The sequence below is a fragment of the Dysidea avara genome, chromosome 4 (assembly GCF_963678975.1).
Source record: "Dysidea avara chromosome 4, odDysAvar1.4, whole genome shotgun sequence".
Classification (NCBI taxonomy): domain Eukaryota; kingdom Metazoa; phylum Porifera; class Demospongiae; order Dictyoceratida; family Dysideidae; genus Dysidea; species Dysidea avara.
In genome coordinates, this window is record NC_089275.1 from 10,369,963 (window position 1) to 10,393,490 (window position 23,528).

General features: G+C 38.7%; 1 protein-coding gene across 1 annotated transcript; it reads right to left on the reverse strand.

Annotated features, from left to right (window-relative positions):
- Nucleotides 1-23,528, reverse strand: LOC136253172 (serine/threonine-protein phosphatase 6 regulatory ankyrin repeat subunit A-like). Its single transcript, XM_066045799.1, has 23 exons — nucleotides 23,450-23,528; nucleotides 23,205-23,319; nucleotides 23,012-23,094; nucleotides 22,759-22,825; nucleotides 8,643-8,711; nucleotides 8,373-8,513; nucleotides 8,092-8,203; nucleotides 7,775-7,846; nucleotides 7,581-7,659; nucleotides 7,458-7,497; nucleotides 7,322-7,407; nucleotides 7,062-7,149; nucleotides 6,797-6,914; nucleotides 6,577-6,641; nucleotides 6,326-6,468; nucleotides 6,139-6,170; nucleotides 5,547-5,599; nucleotides 5,357-5,446; nucleotides 5,160-5,305; nucleotides 4,042-4,133; nucleotides 3,617-3,696; nucleotides 3,065-3,156; nucleotides 1-247 (listed from the first exon to the last, which is right to left on the reverse strand). Exons 1-23 carry the CDS (start codon nucleotides 23,499-23,501, stop codon nucleotides 147-149), a joined length of 2,016 nt encoding a protein of 671 aa, XP_065901871.1. The 5' UTR covers nucleotides 23,502-23,528; the 3' UTR covers nucleotides 1-146.

Here is a 23,528-nt window from a genome sequence, read left to right on the forward strand (position 1 = left end):
TCATTACCATTATAACATTTTAAACTTTTCACACAACACAAAATTTGTACAATATAGTACAATACTGCATAAACCTCTCTACAAAGTACCTAATAATATACTACAAAATGTGTACAGTTCAACATTCACACTCCTGTGCTTAATAGCTAGTCATTTTCTTTCTTAGCATTCAGCATAGCTTGCAAGATGCAGTCTAGACACTCAGCAATCTTTATACTTGGAGCACAGCACAAAATTGGCATATAACCTAATGATGATGATGATACACATTACATGTATAATAAAATCACCTTACAGTGTTACACTGGTAGTGTTATACAGTGCATCTATAGTCGAATATTTATTCATTCAATGTATACAAGCATACATTAAAGCTATTACATTAATCATGTTTACCAGAGACACTGTTTGACCATAAAAAAAATCTTAGATGAAACTTGTAGATTTAGTCCATGCCGGAACACATGCAGTAACTACAAAACTAACTGCCAGCTAGAGTCCTCCTTTGTTTCAAGAATATAGCTTTAGAAGGAGCACTGGTAAAGAAAAAAACTGAATCTACTTCAAAGCAGAACGATAACTGACTACATAGCATCATACAGTACGATTGTTACTGTATAGTAGGGAACACAAAGGAGTAGGCATGGCCCACAGAATAATATCGCCCAAAAACCAGCCTCAATTTTTCCTGACAACGATGAGGCAGTATTGGATAGGTAAAACTAAGTCCAAACAAACTTTCAGATTGACCTGAAACGTTTTCAACAAGTTGCTACAGAATTTTAAAAATGATTTATTTAATGGAATTTTCTGACTGACTGCCTGACGCCTTCAGACAAGTGTAACTCGATAATGGCTAAGGCTACGGGCTTGATTTTTTCACTGTTTGACGTCGCTTCAGCCCGACTGGTGCCTTTTGGCATACCGCAGTATGTACAATGCATTCTTCATGGACTTACCAGTGTCCTCCTTTGTGTCCCATTCATCTTTGCTGACAGTGAAAAGTGTCAATTTGGTGGTAGCACATGATGGCTTCCCTTCATAATGGAAATCGTCCGTATTTTTCGCAGTGGTTATTTTGATTGAAGAGGTGCTTTTCGAACAGTTCTTGTTTCGTACTACTATGTAACGGGTTGAACATAGCAGACAACAAAGCATAATTGCTACTTCACCTTTCAGACGATAATTAATATAACTGGGACGCACAGCACCATTTCTTTCTTTTAATATATGCGCAGATTGCAGAGGTGCTTTTCAAACAGTTCTTGATCCGAAATTCTGTGTAACCAGTTAAACATAGTTGACAACGAAGCGTAATGGATACTTCACCTTTTAGATGATAATTGATATAGCTGGGGCGTGCGGTGCCATTTCAGATGTGTTATGTGTGGGTTCACCAGTCATAATAAGTATTTACAAAAAAAGTTAACAAACAAGTACACAGAAAAATTTGGAATTTTCAACTAGAGTAGGGACCATAACACAGCGATAAAAAGTACTGAAACAAGTTGGAGTAGGCACCATATTAAATCACAGTAAAACAATAAGAAGTGTTATATCCCTACTGTGCTCAAGATACCATAATGGAAATGCACAGTAGGGATATAACACTTCTTTGCGATTTAATATCGTGCATGCTCCAACTTGTTTCAGGACCTTTTATCGATGTGCTATGGTCCTTACTCTAGTTGAAAATTCCAACTTTTTCTGTGTACTTGTAATAATAAAGTCTTTCATTGCAACTGATGTCTTCACTGTTGCTACTTAGACTTTATATCAGTGTCTTGCTTATCCCACTAAAGACTGCCCAAGACATGCACTATTAGCTGGTGTCAATATAGCCACGGTATGCATTTTTTAAAGGCACAAAGTAACTTTACTTTTGTAGTTTGCAATACCCACACTGTATGGAGCATTGCTATACCTGTACTCACATACTGTAATTCTAACTACTCTCTCATGTATATATTTTCTTAAGGGGTGGTCCACAATTTTCTGCTTTTTTGCAAGCGTACAAAGAGTACTCCTTTTTCTAACCCCCTACCCCCCAGCCCAAAGCATACTGCATAGATGTTGACACATGGATGTATTGTATAGCAGGTATTTGTTTTATCTTTTAGGCATCTTATCATTTTAATGTTTTTGAAGTTGATACCCTGAAAACATTCCTACACATAACAGGCATTAGTACTTGCAGCTGATGCACATTTGCAAATGTGTACATACACATCATAGAAACAGTTCTTGGCTATCTTCAATGTGTTCATACAAAACCATCCCAACACTGGCACACTGCAGAGATAGGTTTTCTCTATAGGCAACCCACAACTACCACAACTATGTAGTGTAAACAAATTAGTACCCACATAATCCAGCCTCCCATACCCAACAGTATTCCTAAACCCACAATAACACCTTCTGCAGGTAGAAAACAAAAGCAACAAGCAGTGTAGCTACAAGCTATTCAGTTGTAACCGTTTATCAGTGTTAATTGCTAGGCTAAGACTAAAGAGAAAGAAAAGTAAGTGCTGTTATAAAAGTATATAAAGCCTATAGTACGTGTTATCACGCTGATAACCGTCTTACCAGTAGATTCATAAAACTTCTTTTCATTGGTAGCTAACCCTAGCTACACTGTTTTCCAGAGTTCACTGAGTTGCCGAAGCACAATTTCGTCCAATCATGCGTTGGCTTGGGCCCATGCATTAACAATATCAGCTCACTTTAGTCCACCGTTTATAATTGGACACTGAATAAGTAGCAGTAGAGGTTACTACTAGAGCCTTATCACTACATTCGGATTTCTTGCCAACTCATATGATCAACATTTTAAAAAAGCGTACATGCGATTTTATCCCCTCCCCCTAGTGTATGGTTTGTACGCTCGCAAAAAAGCAGAAAATTGTGGAACACTCCTAAATGAATTGCTAAATGTTTTTCATTGTTTCATAGCAGGGATAAAATCACGCTTGTTATAAAATGGTTCTAACTATTGAGAAACATGCATTATTGTAACATACTGTACGTACCTAATACCGCATGGCCTGCAAAACTACTTTATTACCTTCGTTATCCACTGAAAACAAATCAGCTCCTCTTGTCACTAGATTCTGCACAACCTGCACACAACCACTCCTGGCTGCCACATGAAGAGGCCTATGATAGTTATTTGGCATATTGTTCAAGTATATAATTTTACAAAAAAAAATTATGAAATACATATCTAATTACTTAGAACAAGTTGAATTAAAGAGGTTGGACACATACAAATTACACAAAATTCATTTATAAAGGTGACCTCAATATAATACAGTAAAGCATTGTTATTCCATTTATAGAATATGTACAGTATGTATGTACATGACAAGTTTGGTAACTTATTAATTTCACCCAGGGCTCAAGCATCTTTACAAAGTACATTGAAACAAATGTGAAGTATACAATCTGAATATTTAACTAACCCTATCGTTTTTCAGTTTTGTATTATGACCACTGAGGGTTATGCGAATCATAAAAACAATGCAAATAAGGACAATATCATTAGGTGATGCTTAGAGTGCTTCTCAACCTCCTCTACTTGCATATCTATTCATAGGTTGACAATAATAAAACTAACATTTTTTGGTCTTGATTGGCAATGGACATTATTTCATCACCACATTTCTCTAGGATAGTCAGCCCACAGTTTTCATGACCCTGTAATTGATACATTAAACAATCACATACAGTACATACAAACAGCAGGAAGTATGTACAATATATTAAAATCACACAGACACACAGACACACAGACACACACACACACACACACACACACACACAGACGTGCACACACATAGACGTGCACACACACACACACACACACACGTGCACACACACTCCAGACGTGCACACACACACACACACACAGACCTGCACACAGACGTGTGCACACACACACGCACACGCACAAGCACACACACACACACACACACACACACACAATTGCAAACATTCAACACAAACAAAAGTTAGTGCATTACACTTTTGTACAAGATTTACCTTGATACAAGCCAGATGCAATGCTGTATTTCCAAACTGATCTTGCTGGGTCAGCTTTAACTTTTCAAGGAAAATATTGTCCATGAGATATGCTGTATGTATGTAAAGAAAAATATATTTAAGTGCAAGACGCAGAATTTGCTGGATATCTGTTATGGCCTTGCAACTTATTTGTAGGTTTGAGGCGTCCCAGTATAAAAAACAAATTCTACTCATCTCTACATAGTTTACCAGAGGAGGGTGGAAGCGGTTTAAGTACCGTTAAAATGAATTATGCAAAATGCTTGTTTTCTGCAATTAACTAAATCGTGTAAATGGTCTAACAGTATGGCATCATTGTCTTGTTGAAGAATATACATACATACTTGAAGCGTACTATGAGCGAAAGTGTTTCATCAGTTTTGCGCTGAAAACTAAGTGATTTTACAAAACAAAGTACATCATCGTAATGCTTACACGAAGTACAATCTAAATACCCAGTGATCCCCACTGTTCGCTAGTTTTGTATTGCAACTATTGAGGCTCACGTGAAATTCTAAACAGAGGTATGCAATTAACATAATTCTTTTGAGCAGCACTTCCACCCTCCTCCGATAGTTTACAAAGTGTATATAATCACAGTCTGATATAGAGCAGCTAGTAAATTATAAGAATGACAGCCAAAAGTAATAATATCTCTGGTATTCTAACATAGAGTAATCAAGCCAAAAATATCTTGTCTTTATAAAATTATAAATGTGGCAGTTATAGTGTGGTAAGCAGTATTTTAATTAGTACAGTAAGCTGTTATGAATACTACTACTTGCAATTGAATACTCTTAAGCAAAGATGCCAGACAGATTATATAGTATTCACAAAAGGCATAGCCAGATTGTTGGTTGAACAGTGGCCACTGAAGTTATATATACAGTAATTTTGTAGCTGGCTGCTATGCAGACCCAGGGTTGCTTAAAGTTACCATGAACTGATAGAATGTTTGTGTGTTATATTAGAGTATATTGCATGTACATCAGTGATATACGTATGGGTAAAATTTGAGACATTGTAACCATGGCAACACAGGTTCCATAAATATTCCATCCGTACACATAGTAGCTTGTGTAATGTGTTCAACTAACCCACAACATTGAATTGACCCAATTGAGATGCTAGCATTAGTGGGCTTCTGCCGAGGTTGTCAATAACATCAACTTTTGCTTTGTGCTTCAACAACATTTGCAAGCACTCCACGTGGTCACCAAAAGCTGCTGCATGGGTAGCTGCCCTGTACCCACGACATAATCACTCACATGTTAACAATAGATAGTATTATTACCTGCCACACTCATCAACAACATCCACATTGATGCTTTTACCCACCATTGTGTCCAAGATGTTCTCAGCACAGTAGCCGTGATCATTGATGCTGATCAAATTTATAATACAGACAAAGTATATGCGCACGAAAAGACCACACATGTATGTAAATACACATTACACAAACATGATCTCGAAGCATGACTAACATGGCACAATGCAGTGGAGAAAAGCTGCTCCCGGCCGTGAGGTCAGCATCATTCTGTAATATGAAAGAGCAGACATTCAGAGATCATCAAAACGTATATGTTAGCTTTGAATGTGTAACAGACATCAAGGGCGGATCCAGGAACTGGCAAGGGGAGGGGCACAAACAGGGAGCACATTGTCTTGTTATATTTGAAGCAGTGTCTCACTGTTGAATTTACCATTTTGGCCTTTGCAGACGGTTGTGAAGCCTTGAAAGCTGTTTAAAAGGCTATAAATGTCTTAAATACCAACAACACGATAATTAATCGTAGAGGTGCTTAGTACGTATGAAGGCTGTATGACGATTTGACAATTGTTTGACTTTGTTTTAGGTGAGTTTGCATGCAATAATATGCATATTTTGATGAGTTATATAAATTTTAGGTCTTTTAATATTTCAATCATTCAGTGGAAGTGGGAGGGGGGGGCATTTGCCCCAAATGCCCCATCCTGGATCCGCCATTGGACATTCATGTCTCCATCAAAAGAAGTGCTGGCTATATGTGAAGAAAGCAAAACTTGGTACCTATATGCCTGCAGGTATAAACTCACCTCCATCAAAACATCAACACATTTCTCATGTCCTGTAAAGTAACAACACAACATCCTTAATGAAAAACACACACAATGAAACAAACACTTCACATTAAACAGTTACACAAGGTACGCACATCTTTTATTAGTAATCTGGCTACAGTCAATAGAACACACACATATATATATACACGAACGAGATTACCATTGTAAGATGCCCAATGCAAAGGAGTGTAGCCTGTTTTGTCAGGGCAGGTTGGTGAGCCTCCAGCACGCAGCAAAGTGATAAGCAGTCCAGAGTGTCCAGACTGAGCAGCAAAGTGAACAGGAGTACGACCCTTGTAATCTCTATTGAGATACACACATTGGGTAAATACATAACCCAGAAAATATCTATATGTATACAGTATATATTATGCAGTTGTGTATATAACACTACACATACAAATAGCTTACGAGACGGTGGGGTCAGCCTTGTACTGTATCAGAATCTCAACACACTCTTCAGTCCCATTGGCTGCCTAAATATAGTTTACAAAAAGTATTGAAGCCATAGCCAAAAATGTTCAACTGCGTTTACGTATCTAAATAATTATACACAAATCCTACCCAGTCCTTCCCTTGTACACGTACTGTATGCATTCTTTAATGACATTAAAGCCATGTGTTAGCTTACAGCTGCATGAAGAGCAGTGTGAAGATTCTTGTCAGCACAATCAACCTGAGCACCATGTTCCACCAGAATTTGAGCCACACCAAAATGGCCATTCATGACAGCCAACATCAGTGGAGTCCTAAAAATAAAAAAATCACATACAAGTATCACTACACTGATTTGCAAGTATGTATATGTATATGCACATTAGATATATTTTAACGTACATGCATGTGTGTAGCCACACTGCATTCAACAAAGCGTGCCTAACACATACACCTTATACCTGCCATAACAATCCACACAGTCAATGTGAGCTGAATTGGTCATATAGCTCATCATTGTCTGCACACTGTCAGCATGTCCATTGCAAGCTACAGAATGCACCACATTAAAACCATGATCAGTGCATTAAATTTGTAAAAATCTAATGTGTGTAACATGCATGTAATGAATCTTTAGTTGTTCAACTATCGTTACTTCAGCATTTGTCAAAAGTACCGAACAACTGTGGCTCCATCGTGACAAAATAGACTGTTAGCTAACCGGCAGCATGTAAAGGAGTCCTTCTGGTTATGTTGTCTGCGACAAACAGTGTAGCACTGTTGGACAGCAGCAACTCCACAATGTCTCTGTTTAGGTATATAAATATATGCACTAAACTGCTCTCACTAAACTGCACCTGTGGCCTTGAAAAGATGCTAAATCCAGGGGTGTACGGCCTAGGCAAGAAAAGAAGCAGTTATACGTAGATGACAATGCATATTATAAAGTGTCACTAAGTCATACAGTCAAGCACACTTACCATTGTCATCCACAATGTCAAGGTTAATGCTGGCTCTTGACAGCAGTTCTTCAATGACCCCAATGTGGTTGTAGTAGGCCTATATACAAGAATGCATTGTAGCTGAGTGTAATATACAGCAGTTAGGACGTCATGTTAAGGACGTACGTATCTTACTGGGTAAAATATTTAATGTATTAACGTAGTTAACTCACAGCAAGATGAAATGGTGTAGTGGAGCAGTTGGCTGTACCAAATACACTCCCATCACTCATTGAGTCCAGCAGCTATGCATAATAACATATCACAGTATAGAATATTTGACAGTTATGTTCAACCTAAACAAGCAAAATAGCTATACACTACAACTAAAGCATACAATGACATTATAGCTCAGCAGGTGATTGATCACCATGCAGACTGAGAACCTGGCTATCCTTTCCCCACGTAAAAATAAAACAAAAAAACTTGTTGCTGTATTAAGACTCCTATATTAGACCTATTTATATACTGTATTTTCAAGTCAACCTACTATTCGGACAGCATTCCTGTTCCCATTCAAAGCAGCATAATGCAGAGAAGAAAACCCTTTGTCATCTCTTTGAGCAGTCTTTGCAGAGTTGCAGAGCAGGTGGGTAACACAGCTATAAACAAATAAGAGAATTAAATTGGAAAACTCCTGGAAATAGTAAGCTATAGACAAGTTATGAAAATGATTATGATTTACATGCAAATGTGTGCCAAGGCGTAAAATTACATACATAGACCGTTGCAACCATCTCATACACTGTATCAATAAAGGTCAGAACTTACTTAGCATCACCATCACTTGAACTGGCATAGTGAAGTGGTGTCCTCTTGCTATTGTCCAAGACATTGACCAATGCTCCATTAGCAACTAAACTAAGCACACACTGGAACTGGGCAGTGGAAGTTGCATAGTGTAGTGGTGTCCTATAGCAGACATACAGATAATACAACATACGTACTTTAAACAAATAATCGAATTACAAAATTTTATACTGGAGAAGTGCCCCAACACTGTATCTATATACACACAATTACATATCTACACAATAATACCTCCCAGAAGCATCAACAGCATTGACATCACATCCTTCATGGATCATCATCTCCAAACACTCAACACTCCTATTATCAAAGAGGTAGAGTATAAACAGACAAAACACACATGTGTATAGATATACTCAGAGGTATGCATGTGGAGTGGACATGAACACCTTAACCAGTGCATGCAACTTGGACAAGCTTATAAATACTAGTGATGCACCGATACCTATACTAGTATCGATATCGGCCCTATTTTGGCGGTATCGGACTCGTATCGGTAAAGCTATAAATGCCCGATACTTTAAATGACGTCATTTAATTACTTATCGAGTCAAGATGGCGGCGTACATAGCGCATTGAACGGAGTTGATCAAAAGCTGATATAAGCCATGAATTCCTTACAAGAAGCCAACTACTAGCATTATTAGTACAGTAGAAACTGAAGTAAGCCACGAAATAAGATTCATTGGAGCCATAAACTATTAGGCCACTCCAAGTCATACCTTAGTTTCTGGTCACTCCCTAGCCAACAAAAGGATGCGGGCGGGCGGATGATCAGGACTTCAGGACTATCATAGACTCTTACATATACACCAGTAATACTGTAATGTTATTAATTTTGCTCAATTTACCCATTTCATATTGAGTTTACAACCAAGCTTAACCAACATTCTTATAGCATAAGTAGTTAATTATGCTTCTGCAAAGTGCACCAGGAAAATTGTTGATGGCTAGCTACACTGCTGAGCACAACAATGTGTAGCTAACACTAAGGAAAGGTCTGCTCATGTAGCTACTTTTGCTTTACAAATGAAATGTTTCATTAGCTATGTCAGGAAATTATTATTTATTAGCTAGCTAATAATAATCCAAAACTATATTAACACATCAGAAACTCTTTCAAATGTGAAGTCTTAGTCAACTTTATATGCATGTGTTTCCAGCCTTCTATACAGTAAACCTTCAGTAAAGTAGCTGTCAAAGTTTTGAGTTGAGTTGTTGAGTGCTCCAGGCTAGTGTTTTTCAGTGATCATGTGGGAAAGCTAAGTTAATGTTTTAACTAAGGGATGCCATGCACTTGTTAATTTAGGACCATACTTGCAATTATTTAATCATGGAAAAGTTGAAGTTTGAGCTCACCAAATGTTACCGGATTTCTAGTCAGTATATCAGTGATCAGTGATAAGGAAGTCCAAGTTTAGATCCACTAGAAGAGTTACTAGATTAATCATTAGAGGACCACATCTGAATTGTTAGGAAAGTTTAAGCTATGGTATATCTGATCATTAGGCTAGTGATCAATGCTACATACATACTGTACTGAAGTTACTTACTGGCAACAGAAGCATTACTAATAGCTATATAGCTAATCAAGGACAAGTCAAAAACGTTATAGTAGTATCTGTCTATTCTAGTATTAAAGTTAAGGGTAGTGTGACTGCTCTATTAGAGTATCTCGATCTTTTGCAGTGTTTAAAATTCACTGTCCTTGGTCACGTACACTTAAGCGCCTGTAATATTAATAATAGTCCTCATAAACTGGGGTTCCAGTTTTCCATGCGGGCGGGTGACCAGAAACTAAGGTTTGACTTGGTGTGGCCTTATCTTCGTGTAATTGATAGCCACAAAACCAGCAAACTGCAGTTGATGCAAGGCCGGAGGAGACGGTCCGGTTGGTCAGGCCTGAGCCGGACCAATAATCTGGAGTTGAACCAACTAGCTGACCAGCTCTAACTACATTACTATCAAGCAATCTTTGGACGATCACATCTACATGTAGCTACATACATTTTACAGATTTTATTGAAAATGTATGACACGAGTAGTTACCTAGTTTCTCAGCCTAACTAAAGCACAGAACTACACGTATAGTACCTCCAATTACCTTACAGTACAGCATAGTATTCGTATCGTTTTGTACAGAAATGATTGTGGGTTCTACGTACAGTATCACGTGTGCTGACAGTTGGCATTTATCACGTGTAAGGCAGGTGCCTTCTTTGATTCTAAACCAGCACACTTATATCACAATTCAATCTTCATAAAATAATCATTAGCATTCCTTTGCTTGTCTCTCTTGGCTTCTTTTACTGGGCGAAGGGCTGGCAGTGACAAACCAGATGACTCATTCCGCGGCAAGAAGCTGTACACCCATACATTACATGGTGGCCATCTGGATGAGATGTTGAGCAGAAATCACTCCTCTTCAACTACCCACTCGTCCTGTCGAGATACCGAGCTAACTCTCAGTCTCACCCACATCGCGCCATTTTCGAATACTGATTGGTCTCGTGACTGTCCACCAGTATATTTACGTGATGATCCGTTCACTTCATACAAACCAGTATAGTAGTATACTGTATTTTTGTAGCTGTGTAGCTTTTTAATGTAGCTGTGTGAATTCACTGTATAGTAATTATATCCTAGCTAAAGGGGGCCATGCTGCATGGGTTCCCTGTGAAATTTGGGGGAAAGTTGCAAGTTGCTAGAGTAGCGATTCCGGGAGAATTTTAAAATTAATGGAAATAATTTTTATTTAGCATAGCCTTGAGTAGTACTCCCTGAGGATCTCATAAACACTTAGATTTTAAAAATCCATTATAGAATGGTAGAGTTATAAGCAATTTTGTCCTTTAAAATAGGCAAAATTTTCTCCATATCTTTCCATTGAAAAAAGGCCCAAAAATGGCACAATTGAACAAATGCTTGTAACCAAGCTTTGCAATAACATTTTGAAATTCTGTTTTCTGTTATAAATACCTTATTACATGGACCACAGTGTAACCTTACTTGTAAGACCCTCTGAATAAAGGTCACCTCCATAGAAAGCCACTAAATAGTTGCATGCATTTAGCATCTTGCGGATGGCAAAACAACACACACATGGTGAAGTGCAACCACTCTGTTCCAGTCATCTCCACTCAAAAATACAATGTGCATGCAAAGCAAGGAGTTGTACTGTTGATTTATAGCTGTTTATATGATTGTTTTGTCTCTTAATGTACAGCGCCTTGACAGCTACCAAAATGGTACATCAAAGAGATGAGCCATTTGTGGTGCAAATTTGCTGACTTTTAGCATGGTAATATTGAAAACTACATGGACAAAAATGCTCACCTTGGTGTAACTAACATGTGCTGGGTCGTTTCTTGCAAAAAGAACATAACATTGTGGTGGCTATATTGCAAAATAATCTTATAATTAGCATAAAACTCCACACAAACATATTTGTAGTGGGAAACTAACTGCACCATCGTATTCCTTGCCCCCAGAAACACTAGAAATGATCCAATTGTTTGATCAATCGCTCGTATGGCAGTGAAATGATTGTGCCAACTCTCCAATGGAAGATTCACGGAGAAAATTTTATGCAAAATTTACGGAATTCCGGAATCGCTAGCTAGAGTAAGCGATCTATTGTCGGACACCATCCATAATCGGACACTTTTTCTCAGAAACTACCAGGCCGAATCTTCTGAATTTTTCCACAGATAAACTTCACACTTAGCCTAGCAATGTAACAAAATTTGGACTGGAAAGCTTTTGTGGTTGCTTTGCTACAGCTCATTAAAGTGACTGTCCGAAAACCTCTAATATCGGATGTTTACCTCTTTTATCGGACACCGCCCAGCAATCCTCCACTAAAAGATGAAATTCCTCACAACCACCACTGACTGTTAGGGGAATACATGTACTTTCTAAGCAGCCATAGTTTGTTTCATTCCTCCACTCGTAAGCGGAGCTACAACCATTAATATTCGGGTGTGTTGCGACCTCTATAATCGGACAGGGAAGAATTTCATTTCACGCGGTTTTATCACTTCAAAGCTACCTTTTAGGTATAATTAGCCATGAAAATGAAAAGTGTGGTACAAAATCTAATTGGATTTCCAAGGAGTCGTAAAATTTTATCATTTTAGCGATCAGTATGCTACTGTGGGACTCCACAAAATGACTTATGAACTGTTCCAAAGAACTTTTAGCACTGAAATGCATGGGTGTAGCACAAAGGGGAGGAGCTAAAGTCCCTCCACCCCTCCACTTTCAATTATCAAGATATACTCTAATAGAGCAGTCAACTACTCTAATAGAACAGTCATGTGTTCAAATAAGTATTTAGATACATTTTTGAATAAAATTTCAACCTTGGTACATCAAAATGAATTTCAGAAGGCTAATTTTCAAAGCTTTTTTTGGGAGTCATGCTCCCAGACCCTCTTGATAGTGCATGCTTTAGATGATAATAAGTGTATACTTATCACACTGCAAACTGTATGAACCAGCTACCATTCTAGTTTGTAAATCCCTTATGCACCTTATTTCTGCTATATCCCTTGCAGCCATGCATGTCACACATGTTATGCAATGTGCTCAATGAAAGGTATGATTTCGCTTAATTAAAAATAAGACATGCATGCATGTGTATATAGCTAATTTGCAGGTGGAAAACAAAACTTGTACATTGCTAAGAACTCCTATCATCCAGTCAAGAAATTGGGTCACATATAAGAGATGCAAAGAATGACATCACATGTTCATGTCCTGGAGTAACAACCAGCAAGGATGACTATCACTATATATTTGCCATTTCTGCAAACAACCATCCCAGCAGTTAATTACGATCCAGATTGGAGCTAATTGTGTGTTTTTAACCTACATTATACACTTGTCACAGCTATATCTATATAGTGTACATGTCATGCCTTTCTTTGGTTCATTTTAAAAATCTGTAATATCTTCTAGCTAATTACTAGCTGTATAGCTATATCTAATCAAAAACAGCCAAGCTGTAAAAAAAGATGTGGCCCCCAAAAAGGCCATGGTGAAAAAAGATGTGAAATCCAAGGTGGCGGCCAAGAAATGGCTGTGATGGTAGGTTAATCGTTACATTTTAATAACGACAATTCAGGTGAATTTGGTGCCAAGCGGCACAAAATTCACCTGAATTGTCGTTATTAAAATGTAACCATTAACCTACCATCACAGCCATTTCTTGGCCGCCACCTTGGATTTTACATCTTTTTTCACCATGGCCTTTTTGGGGGCCACACTTTTTTTTACAGCTTGGCTGTTTTTGATTAGATATCACTTCTTTTTGTATTTGTATACTGCAAAGCCGGCCTATGGCTGGCTTTGGGGCTTTTTTAACCCATGTGTTTTTTTCTTTACCACAGGAAGAAGAAAAGAACTTAAAGAAGATTTTTAATGCTTCAATTGTTTTTGATTTTATTAGTAATTATACAAATTATATAAATATATTTATTACATGCCCATTATTCCCCACGGGATATTTTTTGCAGTTGATCTCTCTACTGGGTGACTTGAAATGTAGCTGAACTATATACAGGATGGTTTCTTTGTAGCTGAACTCTCTACAAGGTGACCTCTTCTAGCTGGTCTCTCTACAGGGTGATTTGTTTCTAGCTGAACTCTCTACAGGTGATTTGTTTGCAGCTAAACTCTCTACATGGTGGTTTGTTTGTAGCTGAACTCTCTACATGATGGTTTCTTTGTAGCTGAACTCTCTATAAGGTGACTTCGTCTAGCTGAACTCTCTACAGGGTGATTTTTTTTGTAGCTGAACTCTCTACAAGGTGATTTGTTTGCAGCTGAACTCTCTACATGATGGTTCCTTTGTAGCTGAACTCTCTACAAGGTGACTTCATCCAGCTGATCTCTCTACGGGGTGATTTGTTTCTAGCTGAACTCTCTACAGGTGATTTGTTTGCAGCTAAACTCTCTACATGGTGGTTTCTTTGTAGCTGAACTCCCTACATGATGGTTTCTTTGTAGCTGAACTCTCTACAAGATAACTTCTTCTCTACAGGGTGATTTGTTGTAGTTGAATTCTCTACAAGGTGGTTTGTTTGAGGCTGAACTCTCTACATGGCGGTTTCTTTGTAGCTGAACTCTCTACAGAGTGATTGGTTTGCAGCTGAACTCTCTGCATAATGGTTTCTTTGTAACTGAACACTCTACAAGGTGACTTCTTCTAGCTGATCTTTCTACAGGGTGAATTGTTGTAGCTGAACTATCTACAAGGTAACTTCTTCTAGCTGATCTCTCTACAGGGTGATTTGTTTGTAACTGAACTCTCTGCATGATGGTTTCTTTGTAGCTGAACTCTCTACAAGGTGACTTCTTCTAGCTGATCCCTCTACAGGGGGATTTACTTGTAGCTGAACTCTCTACAAGTGATTTATTTGCAGCTGAACTCTCTACATGGTGGTTTCTTTGTTGCTGAACTCTCTACAAGGTGAATTCTTCTACCTGATCTCTCTACAGGGTAATTTGTTTGTAACTGAACTCTGTACAAGTGCGTTTTTGTGGGTGATCTCACTGCAGGTTGATTTGTTTGCAGCTGAACTCACTAAAGGGTGATTTTGCTTGTAGCTGAACTCCTTGCATTGTGTCTAGTTTCTAGCTGATCTCTCTACAGGGTGATTTGTTTGTAGCTGATCTCTCTACAAGTTGATTTGTGTGTAGCTGATCTCTCTGCAGGTTGATTAATTTGTAGCCGATCTCTCTACAAGGTAATTTGTTTGTAACTGAACTGTCTATAAGGTGATTTATTTGTAGCTGATCTCTCTGCAGGTTGATTTGTTTTAGCTGAACTCTCTACAGGGTGATTTACTTGTAGCTGAACTCCTTACATTGTGTCTAGTTTCTAGCTGATCTCTCTACAGGGTGATTTGTGTGTAGCTGATCTTTCTACAGGTTGATTTGTTTGTAGCCGATCTCTCTACAGGGTAATTTGTTTGTAGCTGAACTCTGTACAAGGTGCTTTTTTGTAGGTGATCTCACTGCAGGTTGATTTGTTTGTAGCTGAACACACTAAAGGGTGATTTGCTTGTAGCTGAACTCCTTACATTGTGTCTAGTTTCTAGCTGATCTCTCTACAGGGTGATTTGTTTGTAGCTAATCTCTCTACAGGGTGATTTTTTTGTAACTGACCTCTCTTCAGGGTGATTTGTTTCTAGCTGATTGCTCTACAGGTTGATTTGTTTGTAGATGAACTCTCTACAGGGTAATTGCTTGTAGCTGAACTCCTTACTTTGTGTCTAGTTTGTAGCTGATCTCTCTACAGGGTGATTTGTTTGTAGCTGATCTCTATACAAGTTGATTTGTGTGTAGCTGATCTCTCTGCAGGGTGATTTGTTTGTAGTCGATCTCTCTACAAGGTAATTTGTTTGTAGCTGAGTTATCTATATGGAGATTTGTATGTAGCTGATCTCTCTGCAGATTGATTTGTTTTAGCTGAACTCTCTACAGGGTGATTTGTTTCTAGCTGATCTCTCTACAGGGTGTTTTGCTTGTAGCTGAACTCTCTACAGGGTGATTTGTTTCTAGCATATCTCTCTACAGGGTGATTTTTTGTAACTGACCTCTCTTCAGGGTGATTTGTTTCTAGCTGATTGCTCTACAGGTTGATTTGTTTGTAGATGAACTCTCTACAGGGTAATTTGCTTGTAGCTGAACTCCTTACTTTGTGTCTAGTTTGTAGCTGATCTCTCTACAGGGTGATTTCTTTGTAGCTGATCTCTATACAAGTTGATTTGTGTGTAGCTGATCTCTCTGCAGGGTGATTTGTTTGTAGTCGATCTCTCTACAAGGTAATTTGTTTGTAGCTGAGCTATCTATATGGTGATTTGTATGTAGCTGATCTCTCTGCAGATTGATTTGTTTTAGCTGAACTCTCTACAGGGTGATTTGTTTCTAGCTTATCTCTCTACAGGTTGATTTGTGTGTAACTGATCTCTCTACAAGCTGATTTGTTTGTAGCTGATCACTCTGCAGGTTGATTTGTTTCTAGATGATCTCTCTACAGGTTGATTTGTTTGTAGCTGAACTCTCTACAGGGTGATTTACTTGTAGCTGAACTCCTTACATTGTGTGTAGTTTGTAGCTGATCTCTCTACAAGGTGATTTGTTTGTAGCTGATCTCTCTACAAGTTGATTTGTGTGTAGCTGATCTCTCTGCAGGTTGATTTGTTTGTAGCCGATCTCTCTACAGGGTAATTTGTTTGTAGCTGAACTGTCTATAAGGTGATTTGTTTGTAGCTGATCTCTCTGCAGGTTGATTTGTTTTAGCTGAACTCTCTACAGGCTGATTTGTTTGTAGCCAATCTCTCTACAGGGTAATTTGTTTGTAGCTGAACTCTCTACAAGTTGATTTGTGTGTAGCTGATCTCTCTGCAGGTTGATTTGTTTGTAGCCGATCTCTCTACAGGGTAATTTGTTTGTAGCCGCGATCTCTCTACAGGGTGATTTTTTTGTAGCTGACCTCTCTTCAGGGTGATTTGTTTCTAGCTGATCTTTCTACAGGGTGATTTTTTGTAGCTGACCTCTCTTCAGGGTGATTTGTTTCTAGCTGATTGCTCTACAGGTTGATTTGTTTGTAAATGAACTCTCTACAGGGTAATTTGCTTGTAGCTGAACTCCTTACTTTGTGTCTAGTTTGTAGCTGATCTCTCTACAGGGTGATTTGTTTGTAGCTGATCTCTATACAAGTTGATTTGTGAGTAGCTGATCTCTCTGCAGGGTGATTTGTTTGTAGCCGATCTCTCTACAAGGTAATGTGTTTGTAGCTGAACTATCTATAAGGTGATTTGTTTGTAGCTGATCTCTCTGCAGATTGATTTGTTTTGGCTGAACTCTCTACAGTGTGATTTGTTTCTAGCTTATCTCTCTACAGGTTGATTTGTGTGTAACTGATCTCTCTACAAGCTGATTTGTTTGTAGCTGATCTCTCTGCAGGTTGATTTGTTTCTAGATGATCTCTCTACAGGTTGATTTGTTTATTGCTGATCGCTCTAAAGGTTGATTTGTTTGTAGCTGAACTCTCTGCAAAGTGTTTTGTTTGTAGTTGATCTCTCTACAAGGTGATTTTTTGTAGCTCATCTCTCTGCAGGGCGATTTGTTTGTAGTCGATCTCTCTACAAGGTAATTTGTTTGTAGCTGAGCTATCTATATGGTGATTTGTATGTAGCTGATCTCTCTGCAGATTGATTTGTTTTAGCTGAACTCTCTACAGGGTGATTTGTTTCTAGCTTATCTCACTACAGGTTGATTTGTGTGTAACTGATCTCTCTACAAGCTCATTTGTTTGTAGCTGATCACTCTGCAGGTTGATTTGTTTCTAGATGATCTCTCTACAGGTTGATTTGTTTGTAGCCGATCTCTCTACAGGGTAATTTGTTTGTAGTTGATCTCTCTACAAGGTGATTTTTTGTAACTGACTTCTCTTCAGGGTGATTTGTTTCTAGCTGATATCTCTACAGGGTGATTTTTTGTAGCTGACCTCTCTTCAGGGTGATTTGTTTCTAGCTGATTGCTCTACAGGTTGGTTTGTTTGTAGCTGAACTCTCTACAGGGTGATTTGCTTGTAGCTGAACTCCTTACATTGTGTCTAGTTTGTAGCTGATCTCTCTACAGGGTGATTTGTTTGTAGCTGATCTCTCTACAAGTTGAATTGTGTGTAGCTGATCTCTCTGCAGGTTGATTTGTTTGTAGCCGATCTCTCTACAAGGTAATTTGTTTGTAGCTGAACTGTCTATAAGGTGATTTGTTTGTAGCTGATCTCTCTGCAGGTTGATTTGTTTTAGCTGAACTCTCTACAGGGTGATTTGTTTGTAGCTGAACTCCTTACATTGTGTGTAGTTTGTAGCTGATCTCTCTACAGGGTGATTTGTTTGTAGCTGATCTCTCTACAAGTTGATTTGTGTGTAGCTGATCTCTCTGCAGGTTGATTTGTTTGTAGCCGATCTCTCTACAAGGTAATTTGTTTGTAGCTGAACTGTCTATAAGGTGATTTGTTTGTAGCTGATCTCTCTGCAGGTTGATTTGTTTTAGCTGAACTCTCTACAGGGTGATTTGTTTGTAGCTGAACTCCTTACATTGTGTGTAGTTTGTAGCTGATCTCTCTACAGGGTGATTTGTTTGTAGCTGATCTCTCTACAAGTTGATTTGTGTGTAGCTGATCTCTCTGCAGGTTGATTTGTTTGTAGCCGATCTCTCTACAGGGTAATTTGTTTGTAGCTGAACTCTCTATAAGGTGATTTGTTTGTAGCTGATCTCTCTGCAGGTTGATTTGTTTTAGCTGAACTCTCTACAGGGTGATTGCTTGTAGCTGAACTCCTTACATTGTGTCTAGTTTCTAGCTGATGTCTCTACAGGGTGATTTTTTGTAGCTGAACTCTCTACAGGGTGATTTGTTTCTAGCTTATCTCTCTACAGGTAGATTTTTTGTTGATTTGTTCATTGCTGATCACTCTAAAGGGTAATTTGTTTGTAGCTGAACTCTCTCCACAGTGACTTGTGTGTAGCTGAATTCTGTGTAGCTGAATTCTCTAGAGAGTGACTTAATTGTAGCTGAATTCTCTACAGGGTGCATGACTTGTTTATAGCTGAACTTTCTTCAGTGTGACTTGTAATGTTCTGAATCTCTATAGTGATATATTTTGCTTAACTCTCCACATGGTGACTGTCTTCTTACTGAACTGTCTATAAGATTAACTGTTTGCAGCTGAACTCCCTACAGAATAACTTGTGATGTAATAAAATTCTATAATGGAGTAAATAAATTAGCTGAATGCTCTATTAGGGTGACTGTTCTATTAGAGTATCTCGATCTCTCATTTGCTACACGGAGTTGGCTTTCGAATCGTAGCTCAGTGGTTTGTATTCCGATTCTTCTGTACTACTGCTAGGACTTTCTATGAAGATTATTCCAGCTATACACCGATTTCAGCTCATTGCTCTAAGCGGTTTGCCTGGTAGGCGTGAAAACTAATACTTTTTTATTAGTAAAAATCGATCGCGTAATTGTGACACAGGTTGGGTTTTGTGTCATATCTCCATGGTCTTTATCTCGATTCCTTTCAAACCACCAAAAGGCACTCCTACGATGGTTACTCCATCTACATAGCAATTTTCAACTCATTCCATGAAGCGGTTTACCTTGTAGGCGTGACAACAAATCGATCTTGTTTTACGAGAATAATCGGTCATAACTCCTGAACCATTCATCGGATTTGTACCAAAGTTGATGCTAGGATTCGCTGTTGGACTCCCTTTAGGTGTGCCAAATTTCAAGGCGATCGGAGTAGCGTTTGCTTGTTATAGCAATTTTTGCAAGTGTGCGAAAAGACGAAGAAGAAAAAAAAAACGAAACTTTGGCCACTCGTATCTCGGACATGGCTTGAGTGATTTCCTTCAAATTTGGAATGTAGACTCCCCTAGCTGGCGGACAACTCTGCAGCAAATTTGGTTCCAATCGGATGAGGTATCACCGAGATACAAATGTGTGAAAATGACGTTTTCTTTCTTCCTGTCAATATACTCACGGTGTGGCGCGCCGGCTTCTTGGGCCGCATGACACACTATCGTGTGTCTTGATCACAGTGAGTGCATGTAGCTAGTTGTTTATTTCATACAAAACTACCTTTTGTTTAGCGTGTTGCAAAGCATGTGTGACATGCATGGCTGTAAGAGCAGATAGCAAAAGTTAATTAGGTGCATGAAAGGCTTAAGTAGCATGGCTGGTAGAGAGTGAGAAGCATTCTTACCACGCAAAGCATGTTCTATCAAGGGAGTCTGGGGGAATACCCCCAACAGGAAAGTTGAAGAGTAGTCTTCTGAAATTGATTTTGGTAACAAAGGTGACTGAATTTTACTAAAGCCTGAATCTAAATGTTTGTTTGGACACATGACTGCTCTATTAGAGTAGCTGACTGCTCTATTAGAGTATATCTTGATAATTGGAAGTGGAGGGGTGGAAGGACTTTAGTCCCTCCCCTTTGTGCTACATCCATGCATTTCAGTGCTAAAAGTTCTTCGGAACAGTCCATAAGTCATTTTGTGGAGTCCCACAGTAGCATACTGATCGCTAAAATGGTAAAATTTTACGACTCCTTGGAAATCCAATTAGATTTTGTACCACACCTTTAATTTTCATGGCTAATCATACCTAAAAGGTAGCTTTGAAATTCTGCTCTGTCTGATTATAGAGGTCGCGACACACCCGAATATTAATGGTTGTAGCTCCGCTTACGAGTGGAGGAATGAAACAAACTATGGCTGCTTAGAAAGTACATGTATTCCCCTAACAGTCAGTGGTGGTTGTGAGGAATTTCATCTTTTAGTGGAGGATTGCTGGGCGGTGTCCGATAAAAGAGGTAAACATCCGATATTAGAGGTTTTCGGACAGTCACTTTAATGGGCTGTAGCAAAGCAACCACTAAAGCTTTCCAGTCCAAATTTTGGTACATTGCTAGGCTAAGTGTGAAGTTTACCTGTGGCAAAATTCAGAAGATTCGGCCTGGTAGTTTCTGAGAAAAGGTGTCCGATTATAGATGGTGTCCGACAATAGATCACTTACTCTAGCTAGGGCCATACCTATTTGAAAAATTGTTGCTCGGATTTTTTAAGGAAAAGTTAGGGTCGATAGGTCGAAAAAAACAAAAAACAATCATATTTAAAAAAAACCATTACAAACGTGTCATTCCATTGTTGACAACGAATTGTACGAGGGTACACAACAACAGCTCCTTTCTTCGCTATAACCATAGATATACAGACAAGTACCCGGGATTGGAATCATCTCACGTGAGCCAATAACTTCAATACAAACGCGTTCTCCGGATCATTGTTACCCCCTTCGAAAAAGGCGGGATAGTGACTGAATACACCGTTCACAATACGTTTCTGTAAAATGTCAATATGTGAGAGTGTTTGTTTAGTCGTTGGTAAGCCTTCCTCGCGAAAGGGGGTGGTTAATTAGCGGTAGGGCCTGGTTTGTAGATGTGTCCCTCGATGCGTAGCCACCATTATCCAGGGAACCAGACTTATAGCGCACGGCAACTAAGTATTAATGTTTTAGGAAGTACTCACAAGAGTAGAAGTAGTCTTCTGTGTGATAAATTTGAAGATATTGCTACTTCCGGTAACAATGATCCGGCACGAAAAACCGGATGATTCCAATCCCGGGTACTTGTCTGTATATCTATGCTATAACAGATAACCACGCATTAGCCGCCATTTCGGCTACAAGTCCGTCACGTGAGTTTTTTTTTGGTCTTTTGAAATAAGAGGGTCGGTCGGGTCCGAGCAACAACTTTTCAAATAGGTATGGCCTAGATTTACTTTAAAATTTAGCATCAATTTTAAATTTTAAGGCATTTTCAAGCCTTTAAATTGCAAAAATTCTGCAGCTCCTGGGGGTTGCACCCCCAGACCCCCCTTGAACTTCTAATTGTTAGCTATAACTAAATGAACCATACAGCAAGTTTCATGCTGTGTCCCCTGTATGTCAGGTCTACAATTATACATAGTATAGAAAGTCTGAAGAACAACAGATAGGCTTGAGCATATTTATATAGCTAGCTAGCAGTGAAATTTCACCAAAATTGCATATCTGAGTGTCTAATTTTCAAAAATTTCCTGTGGGGGCATGCCCGCAGATCCCCCTAGAATGCTCGTGCTTCGCACTTTGCAGAGTGTGCTTTGCACACTGTGCAACAGCTCCTCTCTCATTGGCATGTATATAGTAGCAATTTCAACATTATAGTCAATGGCCTGACCAACTCAATTTTCCCTCCTCCGGCCCTGTGATGGGATTAGCAAATGAGTTTAGTAAGCTAAATCACTAGCTGTTTCTTGAGAGAAATGCCTGTGGGACAAAGTATCGGTATCAGATCGGTATCGGCCATTTCTGGCCTCAAATGTATCAGTATCGAATCGCTAGGGAAAAAGTGGTATCGGTGCATCACTAATAAATACACACACGCAGAACGTGAGATAGCTAAAGAATAGACACCTTTCAGATATGGGCACAAAACTTTTATCATTACCAATGTACAGCCACTTCTACAAAGGTATCAACAAAACTTATGCACTCCATAGGAAAACGCTAAAGGGCAAAGGAAATGTTCGCACATAATATGTACTTTGATTGCTTGTAAGTTAACAACATAACACATATCCCCCTGTAACTTGATCTGAATCCATGAGTACACTTAAATAGGGTTTAGCTGTACCAGCACACGTACGTACATACATATATCTCCATACAACAATGCATCAATAAAATGTTCAGCTGTTATCTACTGTACATAATGTAGCTACGCACCCTCCACAAGCTGCAGCATGGAGACAAGACCGACGATTGTCATCCAAGTTTGACATCACACTATGCTCTGTCACAAAAATAGAAGACAAAAAAGCAGTAAAAAATTCACGAGACCAAATCACAAAGAACAGTAATTGGGATGCTTAATTTTTTTTTGCATTCAATAAAAATAATAGCCTACCATGAAAATTAATCAGGGGAATTTTAAAGAACCCCTACATGAATTTTTTTTTCTCTTTTAATCCATACTTACCAGTAGATAGTAAATTCTCCACACAGTTGGAATAACCATTCAGACAAGCCATGTGAACTGGCAGCATACCACTAGCTCGCACCCTATGAAATGTTTATTGTAACGTTTCTATTGCATTATACAATCCTGACAGTTATAAAAGAAAGTTGTTACAGTTGTTATAGTTCTATTAAAATTTCGACAACGGCCTTACTTGAAGATGTCAGCCCCATTACCAATGAGAGTCTTCACTACCGCACCATGGCCATGTCTAGCAGCAATGTGCAATGCTGTGTTCTTTTCACTGTCAGTTATCTCCACACGTGCACCTATGTATGCACACATTTGCATTGGCACTTTGTAAGTGTCTTAATTTTACTTGTTATATAATAGCATAATCACGCATGTACACGTTGTGGTAATACATGGTGTTTTACACACTAAGCATGAAGGACTCACCATGGTGAATAAGAGTTTCAGTCCTGAGATAGAAGCCATGAATAGCAGTCATGTGCAGTGGTGTACGGCCATCTTTATC